This window comes from Nesoenas mayeri (assembly GCF_963082525.1).
Source record: "Nesoenas mayeri genome assembly, chromosome: 14".
Taxonomy (NCBI): Eukaryota; Metazoa; Chordata; class Aves; order Columbiformes; family Columbidae; genus Nesoenas; species Nesoenas mayeri.
Genome location: NC_137556.1, coordinates 7304888 through 7329283, shown reverse-complemented (window position 1 = coordinate 7329283; position 24396 = coordinate 7304888). Strand labels below are relative to the sequence as shown.

The following is a 24396-nucleotide window of genomic DNA, read 5'->3' as shown; positions in this document are numbered from 1 at the left end:
AAGGATGAGGCTCGGAATAGGTTCCATCGCAGATTTGATCCCTCCAATGTGAAAATGCCCCCCCGAAGTTCTTGCCAGTGTTCTCCTCCTTGCTGCTGCGCTGTCTCAGTCTCGCATGAGTTTCATTTCAGGAATTGGTGTCACAAAAGCCTCTTGGAAACTGGTGCTGTTTGAGCACTGACAGAGAGATGATGTCACATTGTGCTCAGAAAAGAGGCCTCAGCCCCACATCACTTGCATGACAAAGTTGTGTCGATGGAACAGGAGAAGAGATTGAGCCTTGGAAGGCTTTGTAGATGAGGGAGCTGTAGATGGATGGAACTAATAATAATCTGCTACACTTTCTAATCTATTTAAACAGACTCTGAAGTCAACTCCTCAAAAGCACATGCTGGTACCTGCTGTGGTTTGGTGTCCTTTGAAATCCTTCAAAGTGGCTCTTGTGCTTTTTCAGGGAAATGAACAGGGAGATCCCTGTGTAATATGCATCGTTACCTTTCATGTCTCGAGGTAATGACCCTTCAGGTGTCCTGAGGAGACAGCGCCTTTCCCTGCTGGCACAGCAGGTTCTCCTTTGTAACCTTCCTTGGGCTTACAATAGACAACGCCACACAGCAGCTTCCCCTGCTCTTCAAAATACTATTACAGCATACATAAAATCATTTACATGCTGTTAACATTTTTCTGAGATAAAACTGTTACATTCATGGAAGAGTCAAAATGCCCAATTTAGGAAGGAGTTTGTGTTTCTCATGCCATCAACAGCATGCACGCTGTTGAGAAACTCCTCTGTGAACGACGAGGAAAATACAGCTGCTTTCCTTCCTTTTTCTTTTCCTCTTATTTTTTCAGTTGTTCATTAGTCCTGTAAAGCAAATCAGCCCTTTTTACCAAATATTTGGCTTGGTGATTCCAACAAAATTCTACCAGTCATGTGTTGATCCAGATAAAAGTACAGACCTTCAGAAAATTACCCCGGATGGATGAAGCTGCGCAGCATTTGATGTAGAACAGACACTTTGCCAACATTTTTTGCACATAAACACTAGCAGAGCACATAAACGGCTGCAGGGCTTCAGAAGAATAAATAACTGATTGCAGATTTAATACTGGCTGTCATATCACTGCTTTATGGATTTTATTAATGACTTGCTAGACAAAAGGAGCCTTTATTTGGCTCCTACGAGATCTGAGAAGACATGTGATAGGTGTGGTTTACATTTCTCTAAAGTTAGAAGTCATGATGTAAAACATGGAAATACGACAGAAATAGAAGAAAACAAAAAAAAAAAGCCAAAAAGTGTAATTTGAAAAACGTGTTCAAGCAATAGCTGCACAATATCTCACTTTCCAAAAGGTTCAAAGGAAGAGGGTTATGGGTAGAGAGAGGCCATAAAATAATTAGTCACGTATGGAAACTTTCATTCTTCAAAACTGAGTGAAAAACATTGGTGAGCAAGTGCTGGGACCCAAAGATCCCATGAACACTTGTAGCAGCTGTTACACCTGTGCTGATATCACATTGCACACCAGGAAGATCTCCAGGGCCTCTTGTGCCGTGGTGGTGGCACCGGTGGAACAACCACTGCTCCAGCTGAGCGGCACTCAGCCTTCTTGCGTCTTCAGCTGGCTCCAGTTTTTGGATTGCCACTTCATCTGCCTCATTGCTGGGAACAGAGCAGACGGACAGCACTGCTGGGCTGATGTTATGGGAGCCAAGGAGCTTCGCTCTGCCCTGCTGCCTGTCTGCTCCAGGGGCCAGGCCTGTGCCTGCTGCTCCGAGCAGCCCACAAGGGAGAAAAGCTGTGGAAAATCAGACCAAAAGTTGGCCTAGCACCACTGGAATGACAAATGCAATGTGAACCAACAGTGTGTCCTGGCAGCCCAGGGGCCACCCGTGTCCTGGGTGCATCCAGCACAGCATTGCCAGCTGGGCAGGGAGGGGACTGTCCCACTCCGCTCTGCGGTGGCCTTGCCTGGAGCACCGTGTGCGGGTCTGGGCACCACAGGATAAAAAAGATAGAAAGGATAAAAAGGATATAAAGCTACTGGAGAGCGTCCATAAGAGGGCTATTAAGTTGGTGAGGGGTTTGGAGGGGAAGCCATATGAGAAGCAAATTAAAGTCATTTCGTTCAGCCTAGAGGAGACTGAGAGGAAACCTTATGGCAGCTACGGCTTCCTTACAAGGGGAGGAGGGACTGGCATCGAGCTCTTCTCTTTAGTGACCAGCGACAGAACCCGAGGGAATGGCAGAAGATGTGCCAGGGGAGGTTTAGGTTGGACATGAGGAAAAGGTTCTTCACGCAGAGGGTGCTGGACACTGAACAGGCTCCCCAGGGACGTGTCACAGCCCCAAGCCTGACAGTGTTCAAGAGACTGGACAACGTCCTCAGACACACGGTGTGAACTGTGGGGTGTCCTGTGCACGGACAGGACCTGGACTCGGTGATCCTTGTGGGTCCCTTCCAGCTGAGGACGTCTTAGGGTTCACTGGAGAACGCATGAAGATGGTGCTGCTCCTGCAGAGCGCACTCCCCGCTCCCAGCGCCCGCAGCCCTTGGCTGATTGCATTCTAACTGCGCTGCGCTCCCGCGTGACCGGCCCTGAGGAGAACTGGCGGGAAGCGGAGCCACGCGCGCCACCTCCCCCTCGCGCCCCGAAGCGAACAAACGCCGCGCACTCGCAGGCAACCTGACCCCTCCCGGCCACCGTCCCGCGCCGCGCCGGCCCTGCCCGGCGTCCGACCTCGCCTGTCCCCGGCGCGGCCCCGCCCCCGTCCCCGTCCCGCCGCCACCCGGATGCTGTTGCCACGAGCACTTCCGGCGGGGGTGGCGGCCGAGGCGGAGGGTCCGGTGCTGTCCCGCCCCGCGGCCCGGCCTGGCCCAGCATGCCGGGGCGGCCTGCCCCGCCGAGCCCGCCCGCCCGCTGCTCTCCATGCGGCTGGGCCTCAGCTCCGCCGCTGCCTCCTGCGCGCCGCTGCGCCCCGGCTGGGACGTGACCGCAGCTCGGTGCCTGCCCGACCGCCCGTCCCCGGTGCTGCCCGGTGAGTGGCCGAGGCGCCGGGGCCTTTCCTCGGGGGGCAGGGGCAAGATTCACCAGGGCCGGAGGGGACCCCGCCGCTTCCGTTCGCTTGCGGCGCTGTGGCGGTGACGGGGCCGCGGTTCAGCGGCGTTGGTGCCTGCGTGGGGCTGAGCGGCGGGTTCTGCGTGGGGTGGGTCTGCCCCTTATCCCTGAGGCTTCTCGTGCCCGCTCTGCCCCACCGCGCGGCAGAGGCCGGAGCTGTCGTGGGTGTTAAGCGAGGAGCCCCGGATGTCTTAGAATCATAGAATCATTTCTGTTGGAAAAGACCCCCAAAATCATCGAGTCCAACCATAACCCAGCCCAGCTCTAGCACTAAACCGTGTCCTGAAGAACCTAATCTACGTGTTTTCTAAACTCCTCCAGGGATGGTGACTCCACCACTTCCCTAGGCAGCCTGTTCCAATACCTGACAACCCCTTCCAGAAAGAATTTTTTCCTCATATCGGATCCGAACGTCCCCTGGTGCAACTTGTGGCTGTTTCCTCCCATCACTTGCTATTCCTGATACAAGCCAGGGTGCTGTTGGCCTTTTTGGCCATCTTCTGGTGGGTAAGAGGATTATGAGGCTGCCACACACCTTCAGCCTCTGCCCTTGATTTTGTGAATGTGGCCATGGTGTCTTGTAGCTGGACACCTGCTTGCTGGGTATGAGGCTCATTCAAGATTATCTGACTTACCTGAGAGGTTCCTGGGGAATTGCACCTTTTAAGTGCAGTGTGTCTGTGCTGAACTGATGGTAGTGAGGTCACAGTAGTAAAGGTGTTTTCTTCTAGAAATAGGTAAGTAGCAAACACATAGTCATATTGGTTCATTAACATCAAACTTACATGCCAATGATGCTGTCAGTTTGCAAAGGTGATTAAGAGCAGTCTTGGTTGGGAGGAATGTTGTATAACTTGGTAAGTATGTAACATAACGTATGTATTTTTAGCAATGGAGGCTCCATATGATGGCACTGAAGTAACTGTGGTAATGGAGGAAATAGAGGGCACTTACACTTATGCGTCGCCAGTGCCCTCTAAGAAGAAAAAGAAATATAAAAGTACTGGCGATCATGGAGAAAAAGCCAAAAAGCCTAGGTAAGTTCTTTCTGTCTTTATTTAGCTCCTGTGTAGGGCATGGGAGGAGTATTCCTTGTTTCTGATAAGAGGGAATTTTGTACTACACTTGGAACACTTAATAGTGTAAAACATCACATATAAAAAATGAGTTTGACACTTCAGGCTGCTCTAATGTCTTTGCCTTTGTGGGTACTACCGTTGCTTGATTTAAAGTTTGTGTATTCTCGAATAATTTGCTTTAGGTTCTTTCTCCTTACTACAGAGGTTCTTCTCAGAATCTTTGGTTAAATATAATGTGCTTGTCATTTTATCTTAAGACAAACATAAACCTTGCAAATTTCTTTTTCCAAAGGAATGACTTTAAGGTTTAAGTCTCTGGTTGCCTTTCAGGTCCGCTTACCTCCTCTACTATTATGACATTTACTTGAAAGTTCAGCAAGAACTGCCCCACCTCCCTCAATCTGAAATCAACAAAAAGATCAGTGAGAGCTGGAGGTTGCTCAGTGTGGCTGAAAAAAGCTATTACTTGGAGAAAGCCAAGCTAGAAAAAGAGGGATTGGACCCGGTAAGTCACCTTTCTAACAGTTCTTTGCCATGCGAAGAGAGTGCTTACCTGCTTACACAGTGCTCTGTGTGGGAGAGTCGCTTAACTGTGGATTCCAGTTTGTATTTCTGCATTTTTGTAAAGAATTGATGTGAGAGGCCACTGCCTCTTACTTTTGTGTTGTGTTCAGTCAAGGGATAATGTTTCAAAATTCAAAATGGGTATGTCTACTGCTCGCTGATGGGGATGGTGATTATTTGTGTGTTATGTCATCGGCCTGACAGCTGGTGAAGCGGACGATAAAACCAGGGCTGAGAGGGACTCCTCTGGCGCTGTCACATGGAGAAATTCCCAGCAAACTACCTCAGGAAACCATTTGAAATTTTAGCAGGATTGAGAACTGAATCCCTTCTTTTCTCATATTCATTTATTCCATACTGTGCTTTTGCCAACAGAACTCCAAGGTGTCCATGCGAACTGCAGTAGTTCCAGACATTCCAGGCTTCCGTAAGATTCTTCCTCGCTCAGATTATATAATTATTCCCAAAAGCACTCTGCAGGAGGACAGGAGCAGGCAGTCGCTGGAACTGTGTGTGGCACCGGGTCAGGCGGCATCCGAAGGGTTCACAGCTTCCACCAATCTCACAAACGTCTCTCGCGATGCTGTACAGAACATCCTGTCTGTGGACTCGGGCCACACTGGCGTGTCTGAGCAGTGCATTGCCATCGAAGGGCTGGCAGAAGAGGCGGCGTCCTTCGGTCAGCCAGATGCTGTGGAAGAAGTGGTGGCGTCAGAGGTTCTCTCTCACTACGTTGGGCCTGTGACAGAGAAAGTGGCTGGAGATATCCTCTTGGATGAGGCTTCTTTGGAAATAGAAGGGCAACCGTACGGAACAGCTCGGGTCGTTATTGAAGAGACTCTCGTTAGCAGCTCCACAGACATCTCCAACGGGAACATCGCGGTGGCCCCTCCTCAGGTTTCAGATGGTGTGTCTGTGGTGACAGTGGTGACTGGGAGGGTAAGTTGCTCTGATGACACTGAGCCTCCTGTCAGTGTCTCACCTGAAGTGTCCGAGTGCTGTTTCACACATTTTACTTGAGATCCTTAGTGGCTGCGGGTGATCCTGTGCTGCCCAGTGTGACGGAAAAGGCGACTTTTCTAACTCAGTGATTTCAGTGTCTCTGCAGGGTTGACTCTGCCATGTGCTGGTATCACTTCTGTTGTAAGATGACTGCTAGATGTTTTCTAAAATTATTTCTTATAGCAATACTTGGAGTGGGTTCCACAGTTGGGCTACAAGATTTTGGGGAGAATAAATGTTACTTCTCTGCTACTGATAGCTGTTTTCCTGCTTGCAGATAGGTAGCAGGGAGTCCTTTTAAGTTGAAATGTTAGGAATCAGTTCTAGAAAACCTTATTCTGTGAAGAATTTGATTTGCTATTTTCAGTTTACATCTGTGAAGAGTTTGGTAATTTCCAGTGAACCTGGTAAGCTCATTGCTTTTGAAACGATCACTCTTCTTTCCTACTTTCTGGTCTCATCAGTTCTTAAGGGATATGTTCAATGGTGGTATTCATGAGAGAGCGGGACACAGATTACCATGTCTCTTATTTTCTGCATGTATTTTTTGTTTTAGGATACTGAAGAGAATAGCTCCTCCACTCCTGCCACACAGTTTATTATGTTACCTTTGCCAGCTCATTCTGTTGTGGAGAACCCAGCTTCAATTAAATTGGTAAGAAATTCAGAGTCTTGTGTGGTATTACCAAGGGTTTGTCTTAAAGATGTTAAGCGTAAGAAGAGTTTGATCGTGGTCTAGTTCTTAGAGATAATCCAGTTTGGAGTCATTATCTTAGCTGATGTGTTTCTTGCCCCTGTTTTATGTATGTGCTGCTGAGGGTCTCTGGCTCCCCAGAGTATCTTAGTGGGCCTATTTCTGTTGCCTTCTTTCTCAAGGAGTTCTGGGAGACAGCTGGAGTAGTTAATGCTATCACAACACACCGGGCCAACAGCAGGTACTGTTTTGCCCTTTTCAGGGTCTGTGTAGCCATCTCTCCTCTACTTGGATGCATAATTGTCTTCATAAAATGCTGGTGCCCATCCCTTTAAGGGCAAATATCTGCTCTTGTGACAGAACACGTGAGCTCCCTGGTCTCGTGGTGTCACTTTGGCCACATGACAGGAGAGGAGCAATGACCTAAGGTTTTGAGAACCCATGTAAAAGGTTGTGTGGCCTGTTACATGAGGAGGAATAATATTATTTCTCTAATATAACAACTCCAGCCATCTCTACTTCCATAGTCATTGTAGAATTTCATTGTACAGTCAGCACTGCAGCTCCTTAAATTGTACAAGCTAGCACCGAGTCCTCTTTTCCAAGTTGTCCATGCTTCCAGCTGGTGGAACACTGCAGATATTTATAGTGGTGCATAGCATGATAGTCTTCCAGGTGTCTTAGGGAGAGTGGAAATACCTCAGGTTTCTGTTCCTGAGAAGTGCCTAGCTTAAGTTGTCTCATTTCTTTGACAACAGCACATGCATTTCTAGAAAAATCTATCTAGTTAGGGACTTACAGTACAACAGCTCCCTCGGGAGTGTTGAGTATAGAATATTGAGAATTGCTGCGCTGACAAAAACTCAGTGTGTTGATGCGGTTATCCAGGCAAAGATGACAAGTTCTGCTTTAGTTTCCTTTATAAATAGCACCTGGTGGCGCTGTTGAAGTTAGAGTAGTTTGTAGCAAGTTACAGTGAAGCACCAGGAATACTTGACCACTGCACAAATCACTGATGAAAACTGCCCATAAGTCATGAGTCCTTGTCTCCAAGTTTTGTCACCCTGTTGACATGAGTCAATCACATCTTGCCTCACTGCGGACTGCTCTTTGAATCCTTTTCTTACCGTCTTATTATGACTTTTTCATATTCATAGGAGAACTGTTACATCCCTGTAGAAATGTGTTGTTGATCTCTGCTCTGCAATTTGATATAAATTCTGGTAATACCAAAGGCTTTTGTAGAGACGGAGCATTTAGACTCAGAGCAGTTATGGTGCTGACTCACTCCAATCCAACTGTGTGGTGGCTGATCAGTGAAAGGAATAACAGTGTAGGACTGGTGATTTGCTGAGTAACGTTTGTAAAGTGCTTACGAGGAAAAAAGGAGTGATGAGCAGCACAGCTTCGTGTTTTTCAGCTCTGTCAAAAAATTATTGACAACTCTCATTTCAGACAACCACCTATACTCGCAGGGGACATGGAAATTGCACCAATCCTGGCTGTTCCTTCACTTACGTCACCAGGCATAAGCCACCAAAATGCCCGACATGTGGGAACTTCCTGGGAGGGAAATGGATCCCAAAGGTATATTTGCCTTTCCTTTCCTGATTTTCAGACAAAAAGTGCTGTTTCTGTGAATACCTGTGATGTTTCTAGACCTGTAGATGTAGCACAGGAGCTCAGATGCCGGAATTGATCCCTGCACTTGTGTTCCAGTGCTTGTGCTGGTCCAAGTCACCATTGCAGGGGACACTTGGCCAAGGTGAGATGGACCTGAAATCACCAAATATTGTGTAGACGCCACTTGTAATGGCATGAGGTACAATAGATGGGGCTGCGTTTGGTAACATTTTGAGAGGACACATTCCTGACCACCTGCCTGCATTATCGTTCTGTGGCTGGAAGGCATTGCCTGTTCTTCCTGTTACAGCCCTAGCGAAGGTCAGGAATTCAATTGAACCATTTCTGGTAATTCATCTGTGTTTGAAGTTCTACAAATTGAGGTTTTCTATGGTCTTTCAACATTGTTTTCCCAACAGAAAGGAGGAACAATTCTCAACTATAGCAAGTACATGATCCTTTGGGAGCTAGCTAATAAAGTTGATCTAGTGAAGCGAAGTGTTGCTGAGTATTGCTGACTCATGGCCATGTATCTGATCGTTCATGATGTTCTGACCTTTGGCTGGAAGGAAATTCCCAGGTGTTGATGGGCTTATGAAGTTTGTTTGAGTGGAAAAGTCTTTCTCCACGTGATACCTACTCTGCTGAAGTTATTGGCATCTCTACTAGCTGCACACAGCAAAAACCACTTGATCCTTAAACCTTGGCAACGTCATGGTAATTAGTCAGCTCTTAACAGATGTGCATTCATTACATTTCTGTCTGGAACAAGTTTCCTCAGGCACAAGTTAAAGGATGTTCTCGGTTTGAAAATTTGCATTTATGTTCGGTGGCTTTACATGGATTTGTTCGGAACCTCCTTTGTTTTGTGTCTAGACCCATTAAACATTTTTTAGGCAAGCATCTTTTAGGCAAGAAATGTTTAGGCACTGTACAAACTGTGTCGTGTCTGAACTGATGGCTGAAATGGCTGGCCTTCCTTTTTTTTTTGTTTTCTAGCTTTCAGTTTTATTCTGCTCTTTTGGGAACATGTTTGCATAAACAGTTCCACTTGTTTTTTGGCGTTATGCCTTGGAAAAAACATGCACCAGCAGTTTTTTTTAACCAGTAATAACATCAGTAGAACTGAAACTAAATATATGCGTACCTTCATCTTCCTTGTAAAGAAAAGGGACTAGGTTAGAAGAGAACTGTAGAGAACATAGAATTAATGTGTTTATCTTGCCAGAAACTCTTGATTCCATTTCTCATATGATTTTGCGTATTACTGATTCAGTGTTCCCTCATACCTTTGTTGACCCAAATACATGGCTTCTGTAGCCTTAGTCTTGAAAGTAACATTTTTCTTAACGTCAAAATACCTTCCTGAGTAATTCTGTCTCTTGACTTGCTCAAATCCATGCTTTTCTGACTGCATGTACCCAAAAGATACAAGTTCTCCATCCCTTTGGTTCCTCAGCAGTGTGGAGGAACAGGCAGCACCAGGCAGCTGCAGCTGTGAAAGAGGAACGTAGGACGTGGGGCCTTGTTACAGAGGGTGGTGGGTGAGTTTGTGATGTTGATGCTAATGGTGATATTGGAGAGAGTTTAAGACAGACCGATTATTCAAAGTAAATAGTGTCTAAAAATAGTACATGAAAGGCCAGGAGGCTTGGTAAAATGTTAACAGTGACTTTGCTGTTGTAGGAGATGAGGTATTTCTGGTCTTGTACAGTTCACTACTTAAACACTTAAAGATTTTGCTGGTTTGATCCAGCATTAAATAGGCTGTGGCAAACGTGGCATATGTGAAAGCCTAAAGCTCTGAAATGTGACTATCTCTTTCTTTTCAGGAAAAGCAACCAAAAAGCAAATCTGAAACAAATTCAGGCACCTCTCTTAAAACTCCAGTGGCTAAAAGAAGTCAACAGTCAATATTCACAGAACCGGCAGCTGTTAGCGAGAGCACCTCCAAGTCTGCCCTGGAAAGCTCCGAGGCGGTCAGCCAGCTGCTGAGTGCTGTGCCTGTCGGAGGGCAAGTGCAGGAGACGGAGTGGGAGGAAGTGATCATCTCGGAGGCTCACATTCTCGCAAACAACGTGCTTGCTGAAGACAGAGGGAGAGCTGTCGGAGTGATGCTGGGTCAGGGGAGCCAACGGCCAGGAGACTCTTCTTCAGAGCAGGCAGAAAAAGATAACACAGGGCTAGGGATTCCAGCATCTTCTGAGGTGCCAAGTCCAAACACCTCTGCAAAAAAGCCAATAGGGTGAGTCAGTTTTCCATATGTTATGGGAGCGTGAGGTGTCTGGTTTGTGCCGGTAGGACTAATCCAAGAAGTTGAAGGCTGTTGGCAGTGTTTCCTATAAGACTTGTTCTGTTTACTGTCTATTTTCTGCCACTTCAGGATTGTTCCTTTGAGATTGTTTTGTCCATCAGAGCTAATTTTGTTTTAAGTGATAAATTATAGTCACAGGGCAGATGTATCCTTAGTGCTATTTCTCTTTCTACAGCAATATTTGTGATTGTTGTGCTAATAAAGGGAAGAGATAAAAATTGAGGGTGAGAGGGAAACCATGGGATTTTCTTTCCAATTGTAGCTCTTGTCCTTTCAGAATTGATGCTTCAGCTGCTACACACAAAGGGCAAGAAGTAAAGAGTAAACCAAGACCTAAGCCCTCATTGCTGGCTGCAGCAAGACCCATGCGAGCCATTCTGCCCGCACCAGCCAGCGTGGGGAGAGAAGCCAGCGCTGAGCAGCCTACCAACAGACAGGCCTTTGCGAATACGGGTAAGAGCGGCATTCTCTGGTGTGCTTTGGGAGTGATTGTCTTTCCTCCCCACGTTGAATTGGACTCTGTCAAATAATAAGATGTGTCTGAAGGGAGATAGTGACCTATGCTAGAAAAAGCACACTCTCTGAGTGTACAGGGCCATGAAACACCTGCTTGGGCCATTACAAGTTCAGAGGGGAAATCTCACATGACTATGGTGGCAGTTACCAAAGATATAAGAATGAAACAGGACCTGTTTTCTCCTCTCTAACCTGGTACATCCTTTTCCTCCTTCAAGACAAGCATTCTCCTGTAAGAACATCAGGCTTGAAGCCCAGTACGTTGAAACAACTGGGTCAGTCAGTTCTGCAGCCACCAAGTGCCGAGGAGCGAAAGGTATCTGTGGTTTGTTCTTCAAATGCATATTATTTTCCTTTCAGATTTTTTTCCCCCAGGTGAGAGATATGCCCTAAGTGGTGAGAAATAGAACATAAAAATGCAGCAGCCTTATGATGATGGGATCTGTGACTGACAGTTTTTATGAGATGGCTCAGAAGCAGCACAAATACTGGATGGTTGAGTGTAGGAACTGATCTGATAGACGTGGTTGGACAATTCTTCTGGTGGCTCTTTGAGAACCTCCCAGCTACTTCCAGAAGATGTTTTTTGAGGATCTGCTAGTGCTTTGATAATCTGACAGGCAACACTGAATACTGAATCTTTCACCTGTGAAATATGACTGAGTATGCCAAGATGCTGGAATACTTCTGTTTGAATTATAATGACTTAGTATGCAAAACAGTGAGTTGTAGTCCTCTGATATTAAATGAACATTAATTGATTTCTTGAAGGTAAAAAATGCTAATAGGTATTGCTTACAGGATGTATGTATTCAGTAGTAGGTGTCTCATGGTTGATGTTTCTTCTGCTTTCAATCTCTAGCTCCACAGTGCTTTGACCAGCAAGGCGTCTCAGGTTAAAGTAGTGGAGGTCAAACCAGACATATTCCCTTCCTACAAGTACAGCTGCACTGTAACTTTGGTGAGAATTTTTGAAATGGTCTGACTTCTGCTGTGGGGAGTGTTATCTCTGGGATGAAACTGTTCGGTGACTGTGGTTTTACTGACTTGCAGAAATGTATCTCATATCTAATGTGAGACAATCTGTACTTTGTCATCTGTTGACCTAAGCCAGGGTGACTGTACTCTGTTGCGGTTGCGTTTGGGACCTTGTTAAGAGCAGATTTTTATTCTTCATGTCCTGGCATAATCCCCATCCTTCCTTGAGCTCAGCAGGGAGGATCAGTGGTTTCAGAATTAGTTTAATATGTGTTTGTGGTCTCTGGAACAGGCCCCAAAATGTTTGAGTGCCAGTTAAAAATGTTCTGTGCAAAGTGGCAGGACCTGCTCTTTCAGCTTTAAACGAGGTGTTATAAAGTGGTGAAAAAGCATGTGATATTTCAGCAGACTTTTCTAGAATCTTGTTGGCATCTGAAAGTCAAGGTCAGCAAACACCTTTTTTTGTGTCATTCAGGATTTGGGATTGGCAACATCGCGTGGCAGAGGGAAATGTAAGAACCCCTCTTGCAGTTACGTGTATACAAACAGGCACAAGCCCCGAATCTGCCCAAGCTGTGGATACAATCTTGCCAAAGGCAGAGCTGAGAAAACAGCGAAATCCCTGGTAAGATTCAGAATGGTTTGTTTCATCAAGTGGCTGTCGTGGGGTGGGCAGCAAAGTACCTTAGTTTGCAAGTGTCCGTGGGAACACATTACTTGGTTAGTAAAGCTTACCATAACAAAAAAAATTGTCTTCTTAAAAATACTTGGGATGGTGTTCGTACTATCCAGTTCCTGTAAGAATGGTGCTTCAGACAGAGGATGAGGCTGAGAGCGCTCGTCTCTGCCACTGGATGTCTCTGTAGCTTAAAAATGCTGAGGAAGTGTTGTACATGCTGGGGAAATCACCCTGAAGGCACATTCGTTGTGTCAGCTTTGCTGAACTTCAGACTTCTTCAACAAACTCCCAAGTATCCTCTGCTTTGTGCCCGGATTGTGGCTAATGTCAGTTGAGTTAGTACATCTAGTACTAGAGCTTCCTATTTTTAGGGTTTCGTAGTGCAACTTTACTTCCACCTGAATTTATTTCTGGAAATAGTATTTTTTCTACTGTACGAAGAAGTTTTTCAGTTGTCTGCACTTCTACATAGATGTAAATAATGAATTCTGGTTTTTTGTTTCATTTGGGGCTTTTTTACATTTGAAGTTTCAAATGTTAGCTCTTCTCATACAGAATTACTTTGTTTAAAAAGATTAAAATAGGAGCTGTCCTGTGCTTAGCCGAAGTGCCCATTCAGCACACAGACAGACTCCATTTTAGTCTATGTGGTCACAACTCTTCCACTTGTCTTTTTTTTTTTGAAGAACAGAACTTTGTGTATTGTTTAAAAAAAAAAAACCAAAACAACCCAAAACAAGAATAAACCCACCAAACTGAAAAACCACTACAACAAACTGAAATGGCCTGTGTGAAACTCAGACATTAATAGCTGTGTAAAGAACAGCAGTGTGCTTAGCTCAGCTTGCATTTTGAGAGGCATGTGTCTTGTTTCTTCCTCATTTACTTTTTTTCCTATTTTCTGGTTCTAGATGTGTTTAACATTCCTGTCACACAGTTCATGGTTGTCTCAGGGCTTTAGACTGATCATTTGTCTTGTTGCTGGACTAGACAGAAAAACAGCTTGAAGTGTTGCGGAAGAGTTTAAGTGATTACCCAGATGAACCTGTTTGCGTTCTCCCTCTTCTTCTGAGCCATAGAGTTTGATTGTCCGGTGCTTGTGCATTTTGTCTCGGTAGCACAAATGTGTTGTGTGGTGTGGCTAACAACTATAGCTGATGAATTGTAATTGATAGTGTATTCTTTACATCACAGCCCCTAGTTCTTGTTTAGCACTTGTCTTCTTTAACCTCTGGAGGGACAGACAGATGGTCAGCTGTCTGAGTATCTTATACAGGAGAACATGCTTGAGAGCCTATGGAGAAGGGCGCTGATGATTGCCGGAATTACCAAAGTGTTTACATACCTGTTGATGGTTGTCCTCACCCTCTTGCTTCTGCATCTCTGTACTAATGCTCCAGTTTGGTGACAAATCTGTGGTGGTCCCATAGTGTTACGAGTTCCTCAAGGGCTGGGCTGTAAAAAAGTATTTTTGGTAAAGTAACATGGGCTTGAAGCTACTGTCTGGAGTCAATGATTGAGCAGTGGAGTAGAAGTCAAGTTTACTGGGTACAAAGGTTACTGTGTTTTTTCTACCTTAAATGTCTTCTTTGGGCTTCTTAGTATTTCATCCCCATGCTCGCCTGGTTGAAAATGCGTTTGACTTGCTTTCTAGGAGGTCAGTCAAGGTCAGTCTGATGTGCTGAACACCAGCGAGCCCCTAACCCCAGCCCAGAAAGAGATCCAGCGTCAATCTACCCTGCAGCTGCTACGCAAGGTAATGCAGATCCCAGAGAACGAATCGGAGCTGGCCGAGGTCTTCACGCTCATCCATGAACTCAACAGCTCGCGGCTCATCCTCTCCAACGTGAGTGAGGAGACAGTCACCATAGAGCAGACCTCCTGGTCAAACTACTATGAGTCTCCGTCTGCACAGTGCCTCCTCTGTAACAGCCCGTTGTTCAAGGGGGGACAGAAGTAAGATTCTGTTTTAGACTTGTGACCCTTTCAAACTTGTGCTGATGTTCTATGTTAAAAGCGTGCCTGAAATAATATTTGCTTTAGCCCCTGGTACTGAAGCTGGTGTGACACTGAATAAGCTACTAAAGGGTTTAGCTGGTTAGTGAGAAGCTGTTACTCCTGTGCAATGTAGTTTGTCACAGCTACCATTTCTTTACAGCAGGAGAGGTTGGTCAAAGAGCGATTGCTAAGTCTAGATGTTGGTTTTTTTTCTTGAAACGGAATCTTTTTATTAGTCATCTCTTCTTTGTTTTCCAGTCTGATGTTTTGAGGCTGACAGAGGCAAAATTGTGGGATTATAGATGTGCATGATGTGACTTCCCTTTTCTCTCCCCGATCTGAGCATTTCATGTGTGGATCTTCTTGCTTATGATATTTTTGCTCATTTCATGGCTTAGTGTGGGCTTGAGTGAATCCTTTTTTTGGAACAAATATCCAAATTGAAACCTGAAGGACTTTCAGAAATTACCAGAGTATAGGCTAGATTACCTTAACTAGATTTGTATAAAAGCCCATAGTGTAGGATATCTCCTCACTGGATCTGCCAAATATCCTCCTGTTGCCAAAAGCCTGAGCTGAAACATTTCCTACAGCAAAATGTCAGGTAGTTCACTGTTCTTTTTTTTCTTCAACCAGAAAGATTTTCTTGATACCAATTAAGGATGTTTGCTTTGGTCAGACTCATACTAACTGAGTTTTTTTTCAGCAGAAACACTTTTTATACTCAGGAATATTTGCAGAACAGTGCTATCTTCCATCCTGTCCCTCGCCTTGTGACTTACTAACCCATGCATTGTAAATCTTTGCTGCAATGCTCCGAGCGTGGGACCCTCGTGTGTGCCTGCACAGGCTCTAATCAAACCCCTGCCAGCGGGAGGGAGATCGCTTTGACTTTGATTCCTATTTTCTCAGGTGCACAGCTATATTTCTGCCACTAGTGCACAACTGGCATTTTCCTGTCTGAACTTCCTCCTTGACAGCTGTACTGCAGGGGGGCAGAGGCTTTTCTGAACCTTGCTGTGTGCAGGGACAGGCTGTCACGTAGAATGTGTTATTAGTCACCACTTGTTGCCCCACAGCAACAGGGTTGACACTTCTCCCAGGGCAGCTGGGCGGTAGATTTTCTCTACCTCTAAAATACTCTGTGCCAAATGTAGGAAGCTGGAGACGTGCTGTAGCACTGTTAAAAGAATGTGAGCAATGACCTGGCTCTGCCAGGGGAATCCATTTTTAAATTTAACTTCTTTTTTTCTGGTGTGAAATGGTGTGAACTGCCTTAGACTGACATATTAATGAACTGACCTCAGCTAGAACATTTTAAGTTACTGCAGGAGAGGACTGTAAAAGCTGCTGACTTGCCTTTGAGTCGTCTTTTGTTGTCTGTTACAGTTCCCTTGCTGGTCCTCAGGAGTGCTGGCTGCTGACAGCCAACAGATTACAGGTGGTTACAGCTCAGGTCAAAGTGTGCTTGAACCCACAGTGTCTGGCCCTCCACAGCTTCACTGATATTTACACAGGTAGGAGAAATGTTAGCACACCAACTTAGCGCATGACTACTGCTTAAACCTTTCAGAAGCCTTAGGACTGTATCACAACATTGTCTTTGTACAGAAAAGTCTGTTCCCTGCCCCAGTATATTAAAATGGAACTATTTTTGACTTGCACTATTCTGCTTCTTCTGCAAGTCATTCTGTATTTGTGAGAAAAACACATGTGAATGCTTTGCTGAGGAAGACTCTGCTTTGCTTCACCAGTGTAGGACTCCTCTGTTTAAGTGGTAAATGTTGAATTCTGGAAGGCAGTAACTGAGATCATAGTCAAAGACGTCTGCAGAGTGCTGCTTCTCAGTGTTGACTGGTGGGAACTGGAGTGGCAGTCACTGTGCTGCTAGGCAGCGTGGAGCTGAGGAGATGGGTTGGCTGCTGTTCCTTGTAGCTTTTTAAATTTAAAGGCAAGGCTGTGAAAGGAGCTAATCTTGCTAATGTGCAGAGGGAACAGTCCCAGAAGCATTATCCACCTGCTTCTATTATCCTCTGAACCATACTCGTGTGAGTGTTTTGCATATCAGTATAGAATATATTTACTGGTAAGCAAGATCTGTAACCCTACAGACAATAACTGTCTTGTTTTAACTGCAGGCCTTTTCAATGTGGGTAACAAGTTGCTAGTGAGCTTGGATCTTCTGTTTGCAATCCGAAACCACATTAAACTTGGAGAGGATCCCAGAGTGGCTGTTGGCAATATTCTTGACTCTGTTCAGGAGCAAACTGGTGGGTTCTCCTACTTGTGGTGTGGGGTTTTTTTGCTTTTTTTTTTTACCATAATGTACCAAACTATGACCTACTGATGACTGTTAGGTTACAAAAGGGCAAAACTCACCTCTTCTGGTGTGGTGTGTTCCTATTAAATCACTTCCTAGACCAAACAGTGGTCACCTCTGTGACCAGTTCTCTGTAACAATTCTCTGGAACACAGTTTTATTTTATTCTTTATAGGAGAGTTCTTCTACCTCTCCACCGACTTTAGGAAGTGAAAGCTCTAACAGTGGCATGTTCTCTTTTCAGAAAAAAGCCTGAGCCCTGATGAGCAGGTTCAGCTCCAGGAACTGCTGTGCAATGGCTACTGGGCCTTTGAATGCCTCACAGTCCGGGATTACAATGATATGATCTGCGGAATCTGTGGCATAACCCCCAAGGTGGAAATAGCCCAGAGGAATGTGGAAAATGTCCTGGCACTGAAAAATATAGAGGTAGGCTTTTCGCAAACTTCACATTCTCTTTGTTTTCAAAGCAGATCACAGTGACTTTTGCTGACTCTGGGCTTTGTAATGTACGATAATTACACGAGAGCTTTGTGAGCAGTTTTCTGCTCATGCCTGGCAAGAGGATGTGGCTGGAGTGGTGATGCCTGCACTTCCTCTTAGAAGTGTTGATGTATGGTTTGGGAAAAACACAATCCTCTGGCCCTGGACCACAGCCTTTGTCCAGCAGCCTCTGACAGTAGAGACCTTGGATGAAAATTGCTGAACTTGACCTTCTTCCTTTGATGTGAAGATGTTCTTCTTTTTTTTCCCCTAACAGCAGTTTCCTTGAGGTGTTGTCTTCTCTAATGGGAAAAAAAAAGCCCCAGTAGTAGTATGTAGCATGTATGGCTTTTATGTCAAATAAATAGTTCTGACTATCACCCAGTGGAATGTGGTTGTGGTGAACTCTAAGAGCCTGGGGTCACCTTGTTATATTCAGGCTGAGGACTCTCCTGGATAATCCTCCTGCCTTGAGTGAGGCTGACACAGAACTGTCAGGTGAACTGTGGTTGTGTTTGACCAGTGTGTTTCTTGCTCTTTCCAGTTCACTTGGCCAGAATTCTTGCCATCAAGTGAAGTGAATGTAGAAGACTTCTGGTCCACAATGGAGACAGAGGTGATTGAGCAGGTGGCTTTTCCTTCTAGCATTCCCATCACAAAGTTTGATGCCTCTATTGTTGCTCCTTTCTTCCCTCCACTGATGAGAGGAGCGATGGTGATCAATACTGAGAAGGACAAGAACCTGGATGCACAGCCGGTGCCAGGTAACTGCTGAGGTTGTACTTATTAAGGAAGTGCTTTACGTGGCAGCAACTTAGGTCTTTTGGTGATGTTTAGAGTTGAGAACTGATGATTGTGTGACTCTTTAAACATTATGTCTGCTGACAGAAGGCAGGAACACTGGGGTGAGTTCAGCTGTTCTCAGAATACTGAGCAGTTTGAGCATTTTCCTGCGAGGTGTAGCTTGAATGCCCAGAGCAGGTGTGCTCTGGTATGTTTGAGACATGTGGGGTGTGAAAACACTGCGCCCCGAGTTAGATGTGGGTGGTTGCAGAGGGGATCATGCACAACGTGAATGCCAGTCAGTATTTGTTTCATCTTAAGCTGATACTTGGACTGTGATATGTCAAGGCTTGATCTGTCAATATCATTATGTCAATATAAAGGCTGAAAAAAGACTAGAAGACTAGAAGATGCATTTTTTAGTCTCGATCAGTATTATCAACACTCAGTATAACCAGAACATTGACTGCACATAACTGGAAACCATGAGATGAATAAGCTCAGATATATGTGAGCTAAATTTAGTTAGCACCTGGTTCCCTCAGCAGTTTAGGTATTAGGTATAAGAAGGAAAACTGGCTCTACGGTTTTAACAGATCTATGAGTTGGGTTTGCAGGCTAAGCTGCAGCTGTTTTAGAGGGTTGAACTGCTGAAGCGCTACGTGGGCTTTTGTGGAAGTGCAGCTCTGGAGAAAGAACCAGGGAGATGTGAAGGGTAATCCTGGAGCTGCTCAGTGCGAAGGTTGCAGGCACATTTCTCTGTGCTTCTCTGTCACTTGTTTATCCTCGCATCAGTCCAACAAGGTTACAAATGACAGGATACAGAAGTATTCATGGGGTCTGTGGCTCTGCTGGGCTCAGTCTGGTGACCCCCTGAGCGAAGGGTTTGAGAGAAGTGTGGGCTGTGACGCGCTGTGGAAATAGGTCTATTCACAGCTTTCTGTTGCTGGGAGTTGGTCACACAGTCTCTGCTGCTGTTGTCTTCAGGAGAAAATATTTTGGTGACTTCCCTTCCTGAGAATGAGTACTGAGACTTGTTTCCTTCTTTTACAGGTAATGGGAGTGCTTTGGTGAGGCTCCTTCAGGAAGAAAACTTGAGGCTTGAGATGATAAGCTCTTACAGTGAGGCAGAACTGCAGAGCTTTCTGACACGGTGTGGCATCCCCTGGAAGGTTTCGGATACAAAGGTAATGTCTTGTTTGCCCACATACACGCCTGCAGGAATGGAGCTTTTCTTCACTGTCTTGCGCTCATTCACAATTTGCCATCCTAGATAATTAACTCTTCATTTGACTGCATGAAGGGCAGGGGTGCGTTAGCAGTGAGTGCCTGCAGATTATAGGATAACTCGCACATGGTGAAAAAAATTGAGCCTTTGTGGGCTAGAAGAAAGGAAGCCTGTAATTACCTTGTCACAGGCTCAGCATCATGTAATTGCTTGTCATCCTTGCGGTGCTGAGTGTGGGATTAGGAAGTTATTGGATGAAGTGCAAATTAGGATTTGGGAGACCTTGCCTGCAGCCGTCTCTCTTTCTGGAGTCCATTAATTTTAGCCACATACAGACTTTCTCTGGGGCCTGTCTTTTCTAGGACCAGCTCTGCTACTCCCTCCTGGCTCTCTATGAGTTTGTACAGAATGGGACAAACATCACGAAAACTTCTGCTCATCACACAGGAGGGAAAATTTACAAAGTGTGTCCACATCAGGTAAGGAAGGCTGGAGTCAGCTATTCACTATTGTCTGATTTACCAGTGTGGAACTCATTAAATAGAAGCAATGGAGGGGGCCTCTCTGAGCCTTGGGAATGAAACACTTTGCCTCGGGGGTTTGGAGTGTGAGCACTTCTGCAGGAGATTTCAAGATCAGGTAGTGATGTGGAGCCTGGTTTTGATGTTGCTGCTGGTGTGGAATTGAAAATCACCTCTCTCTGAACAAGATGAAGTTAATGTGTATGAGGAGGAAACAATATCTTTCGCGAAAGTAACTGTCTGGTTACTGTATTGTCTGGAATACCTGAAAGGAAGCTTCATTTTTTTGTAAGACTATATTTTTTTTCCATAAGTTTTCAGTTTTATTTTGCTATTTGGTGATAAGCCTTTTTTTTTTTCCCCAGGTTATGTGTGGCTCGAAATACATAGTAAGAGGAGAAAATGCCCGGGATCATGTGGACTTGTTGGTTTCCTCACGTCACTGGCCTCCAGTGTATGTTGTTGATACAGCCTCTTCAGTGGCACTGTGTGCAGACATCTGCTGTCCTGGCCTGACTTCCCAGATGTGGGGGAAAAACCAGGGCTGCTTCTCTGACCCCATGGATCCTCCCATGGTTAGTTACGTCCACCCTTGCACTGTGCTGTGCCAGTCCAACATGGAATGGTTTCAAGTGAGATTTAAAATAAAAGAAAAATTTAAAAGTATATGTAACCTGCATTGTTCTTCAAGGTAATTGGACCTGATAAGTATCTCCTGACAAGGACCTTTACCAGTGAGCAGCTTTTGAGCATAGCAAAAGGTGTTCATTGTTGCTTGGGGCATGGTGTTAGGTCTGTGCTCCCTATTAGGAGGAGCTGTGCTGAAAGTGCGTGGTATAATGACAGTTCAAATCATGAACTGTGGAGGAAATAGCTTATTTTGACACACCAACTCACTTCTCTCAAACTACTGCTATTACTTGAGAAATGGGAGAGGAATAGGGTTGCTAGTGCCTTGGAATTATCTCTGGGGACACACGAGTGAGGATGGAGTGTACAGAAGCACCTTTGTGGCATTTAGTCACCTAAATCGGCCTGAATCAATTATCCCTCCCTCTGTCCTGGGTCATAGTGCTGGTTGGTGGTTTTGTCTTGTTCTTAGCTGTGGGGAATTTGCTTCATGTTCTATCTGATGTGTATTCTCTCTCCCAGTACGTGTCCTGCCCTGAACTGCAAGACCAGCACTACAGCGTAGATGTGACTGTGGCTGAGCATTCTGTTCAGCACCCGATCACCAAGTCGTCCACACGCCGAATTGTTCACGCGTGTTCGGAGCAGACCAGCCACCAAGATCCGACGGCTCAGCATCACTGCATCTCCCTTTGCCGAGAGCTGGAGCCTTATGGCGCTGTCATCGCTGCCATCAACGACAGCAAAACGAGCAACATCCGCCAAAGGCCCATCACCTTCGAGAACGCCACGCACTATTACCTCTACAACCGCCTCGTGGACTTCCTCACTAGCAGGGAAATTGTGAATCGGCAGATCCAGGAGATCGTGCAGAGCTGCCAGCCTGGGGAGGTGGTGATTCGCGATGCTCTCTACCGGCTTGGAGTGGCCCAGATCAAAACAGAAACAGAAGAGGATGAAGAGGGGAAGCAGGAGGATGATAAAGGTTGCTGAGTAACAGAACAGCTGGTTGGTTTCTCTCTCTGGTCATGTGGAGGGGTGGTTCTGGGCCAGCTTCTGCAAGGTTTGGGCAGCTGTCTGGCTTGAGAGTTTATTTTTACAGGTTGGAGATGTGTGCCGATGGCTTTGACTGCTGTTACTGACCAAAGAGCTGTGTGCTTCCAGAGTGTCACCATCGCTGCTGCTGCACGTGGGTCTGTCACCGCCTCGCTGAAGGCTGCAGCTGCCTCCCGAGGTGTGTGATGGACCTGCTGTTCCATGCTGGGAAATGTCGCCCTCCCTGCAGCTGCTGAGGTGGAGAAGGGAGAGATGTTTCTGGTAGCAGGGAGTACGCATGGTCAAGCGCACAGGTTTTTTAATTCTGAATCTTGCTTGCTGACTTCTTTGTGCATATTGGTGGCAGGGCTGGGGGGGTGGGAGCAGGTGTGGAAGGCAGATGGCTAATGAGAATTCCCCCAGAACATTGTGAGTGGATTAGCTTAGGACACCGACTCCTGCTTAGAAATCTTAGAGAGCTCATGCATCGGTTGCAAGGAGCCTTTAGTTGAGGAGGAGCCACGCAGCTTTAGGTGTCGCATCGGGGGACCTTCCCCTCAGGAAGGGACCTCCCTTCAGGATTGTGGGTGCTTTGGCTGCAGGAACTTTCTAGAATTGTTTATCCCTTCACATAAGCACTAATAATTTAGAAGCTGGAACATACAGTGAGTGAAAAGTGTTCTGTGTGTTAAGGGAGGAACTAATGGAGTGAGCCCCAGGTGAGCCAAGCTCATTGGTGGAGCTATATGAGCACTGGGTAAGCTGGCAGCTGGAGACAGGGAAAGGACAGTCAAAATTTCTGTGCTGTCTTCCTGGACAGTTTGGTTTTCTTTTTAATCAGCTTTATTCTGTTCAAGGACACGAGTTTGGTTTGTGTTGCCCTGCCCTTAGAACAGAATCACAAAGACTGTGGGTCAAGGAGAAATGATGCAGTGCCAGTGGAGCAGGCAGGGTTTGGTGTTCCTCCCTTGGAGGTGGCGCTGGGAGAGCTCCATCCACCTGTGCCATCTCAGCGCTCTGTTAGGTGTTGTGTTTGACCTGCCCCTGTCCATGCAGTGCTGTGCAGGTTAGAGAAGTCTCATCCTACCCAGTTTGCTTCACCAGCTCCTTGAGAGACATGGGGCTGAGGCGTCTGTCCCTGCAGCATGTCTGAAAAACATCTTGGGCTGCGGCTGTAAAGCTGTGTGTTAATTTTCTGCTGCCAGCTCCCTTTGCTCTTGCTGGCGCTGGATGTGGGTGCGTGTTTGCTGTGAGCCACAGGGGAGGGGGATGCTGGACTGTTAAGTTGCAATCCAGGGAGCTCATTTTGGCTGAGCAGCGGGGAAGATTCAGAGGCTTGCGGTGTGGTTGAAAACTCCCTTCTGTGAAGGGGAACTTATTGAGTACCATACTGTTAAAGTAAATGTATTAAGTCTGATCAAATGCAGTAATTATGGCTTGGGGTTTTTCTGTTAAGAACATTAACTTATTATAAGAGACATTAGTGACTTTTTTCAGTCAGTGATAAAGTTTAATAAATTATCTCCAATTTTGGGGGTGAAACTGTGGCCAAGTGACTTGTTTTTTGTGTGCAAGACATGGAGGACGGCAGTTGGAAAGGGCACCAGCACTGGGTGGATGTACCTGTGATTCCAGTCTGCACCCCATGGTGCTGGGGAAAAGCCTGGAGTCTCAGAAGCAAGGTGTCCCGAGAGGAGCAGCTCAAGAAATTACTTGGGCCACCTCACCCACCTCACCAGAGCATCAAATAAAGGTATCCTGCTACATATAGGTAAGGTATAGTTCTTATAAGTGGCAAGCAAGTTGCTTCTGCAGGTGGTTGACTCCCCTGCTTTACCTGCTCTTGTTCTGCAGCTTGTGCACAGGGCAGGTCCTGAGGTGACTTTTGTAGGTGCAAGTCTGCAGCAGCTGCCGGTAGCGTCTCTTCAGGATGTGTCTGAGAGCCTGGGCTGCAGCTCCTGCTGTGTCTAAGCTGTCGGTACAGATGGTTCTGCTGCTGTGATCTCCAGTCTGGTCACCGGGGCCCTGCCCTCAGCATTGCACAGACTCAAACACAGTGACTGTTGTCAGGTGTCCCATCACCACCATTGAAGTTACTCTGACATTATATCCGTGCATGGGTACTGCTTTGTTTTTTCCCAGTCACAGACAGGTCAGACAGAACAAAGTGCTTTAAAACCTTGCTTTTAATGTTTTTTTTCATTATACAAGATTGAATGCTTCTGAGAGCTGGTAGTAAGTATGTCTGAGGAACTGGACCAGAGCTGCAAGGTGTGAGGATGCGCCAGTGCATCACCCTTGCTCTGATCTGTTCCCCTCTGAGAATAGTCCTTAAAGCCCTGGAAGAGACTTGTTTTGTTAAACATCTTATTTTTATTCTTTATAATGCTGACAGATAGAAATATATTAGCAATTTGTTTAGTAAGGAGGAATGAATCACTTGGTGTTAGGATAAAACTGGGTTTAATATAATCAGAAGTGGCCCACAGTGTGATTGTTCACAGTGTGACAAAGGCCACCTGCCCCACAGTCACTCTGTCTCACTGTAGTTTGCCTGAGTCCTGTCAGTGCTTGTACCTGGAATACTGATCCCTCACCCACCCAGTCAGGTGAAGCTAAGAAGGTTCATTAGCTGCTTCTGGTAGCTACACAGGACCAGGCGGCTGTGGCATTAGTAACCCTCACCAAGAGCTAGGTGAGAAATAAGTTTAAGGGCATTAGGCCCTAGCTTATGAAAAATAATTACCTCAGCTGTACTATTAAAATACACTCAGGAAAATATGTACAAGAGCATATCTCTAATTGTGACAAAGGCAGTGACTGCT

At 45.9% G+C, this 24396-nt stretch overlaps 1 protein-coding gene across 4 annotated transcripts; it reads left to right on the top strand.

The window, feature by feature from the left end:
- The first annotated feature begins 2832 nt into the window (after positions 1 to 2832).
- On the top strand, positions 2833 to 23044 carry HMGXB3 (HMG-box containing 3). 4 transcript variants are annotated; one of them, XM_080353479.1, is made up of 21 exons: positions 2833 to 3044; positions 4014 to 4161; positions 4534 to 4708; positions 5143 to 5706; positions 6326 to 6424; positions 7919 to 8050; positions 9919 to 10331; positions 10678 to 10853; positions 11135 to 11232; positions 11779 to 11877; positions 12370 to 12519; positions 14228 to 14529; positions 15961 to 16088; positions 16710 to 16841; positions 17136 to 17320; positions 17919 to 18138; positions 19211 to 19344; positions 19748 to 19864; positions 20272 to 20481; positions 21059 to 21544; positions 21610 to 23044. In XM_080353479.1, exons 1-20 carry the CDS (start codon positions 2936 to 2938, stop codon positions 21527 to 21529), a joined length of 4062 nt encoding a protein of 1353 aa, XP_080209605.1. In that variant the 5' UTR covers positions 2833 to 2935; the 3' UTR covers positions 21530 to 21544; positions 21610 to 23044. The 4 variants fall into 4 exon arrangements, with proteins under 4 accessions (XP_080209605.1, XP_080209604.1, XP_080209607.1 ...); XM_080353478.1 differs by having other exon boundaries at positions 21059 to 23044; XM_080353481.1 differs by lacking the exon at positions 21610 to 23044 and having other exon boundaries at positions 20272 to 20360; positions 21059 to 21232.
- The last annotated feature ends 1352 nt before the right edge of the window (positions 23045 to 24396 follow it).

Excerpts from the sequence above, each read along its gene's own strand:
- HMGXB3 (XM_080353479.1), top strand. The coding sequence starts at position 2,936 with ATGCGGCTGGGCCTCAGCTCCGCCGCTGCCTCCTGCGCGCCGCTGCGC. Across the intron at positions 4,709-5,142 it reads AAAAAGAGGGATTGGACCCG|AACTCCAAGGTGTCCATGCG; the intron begins GTAAGTCACCTT and ends TTTTGCCAACAG. Across the intron at positions 6,425-7,918 it reads ACCCAGCTTCAATTAAATTG|ACAACCACCTATACTCGCAG; the intron begins GTAAGAAATTCA and ends CTCTCATTTCAG.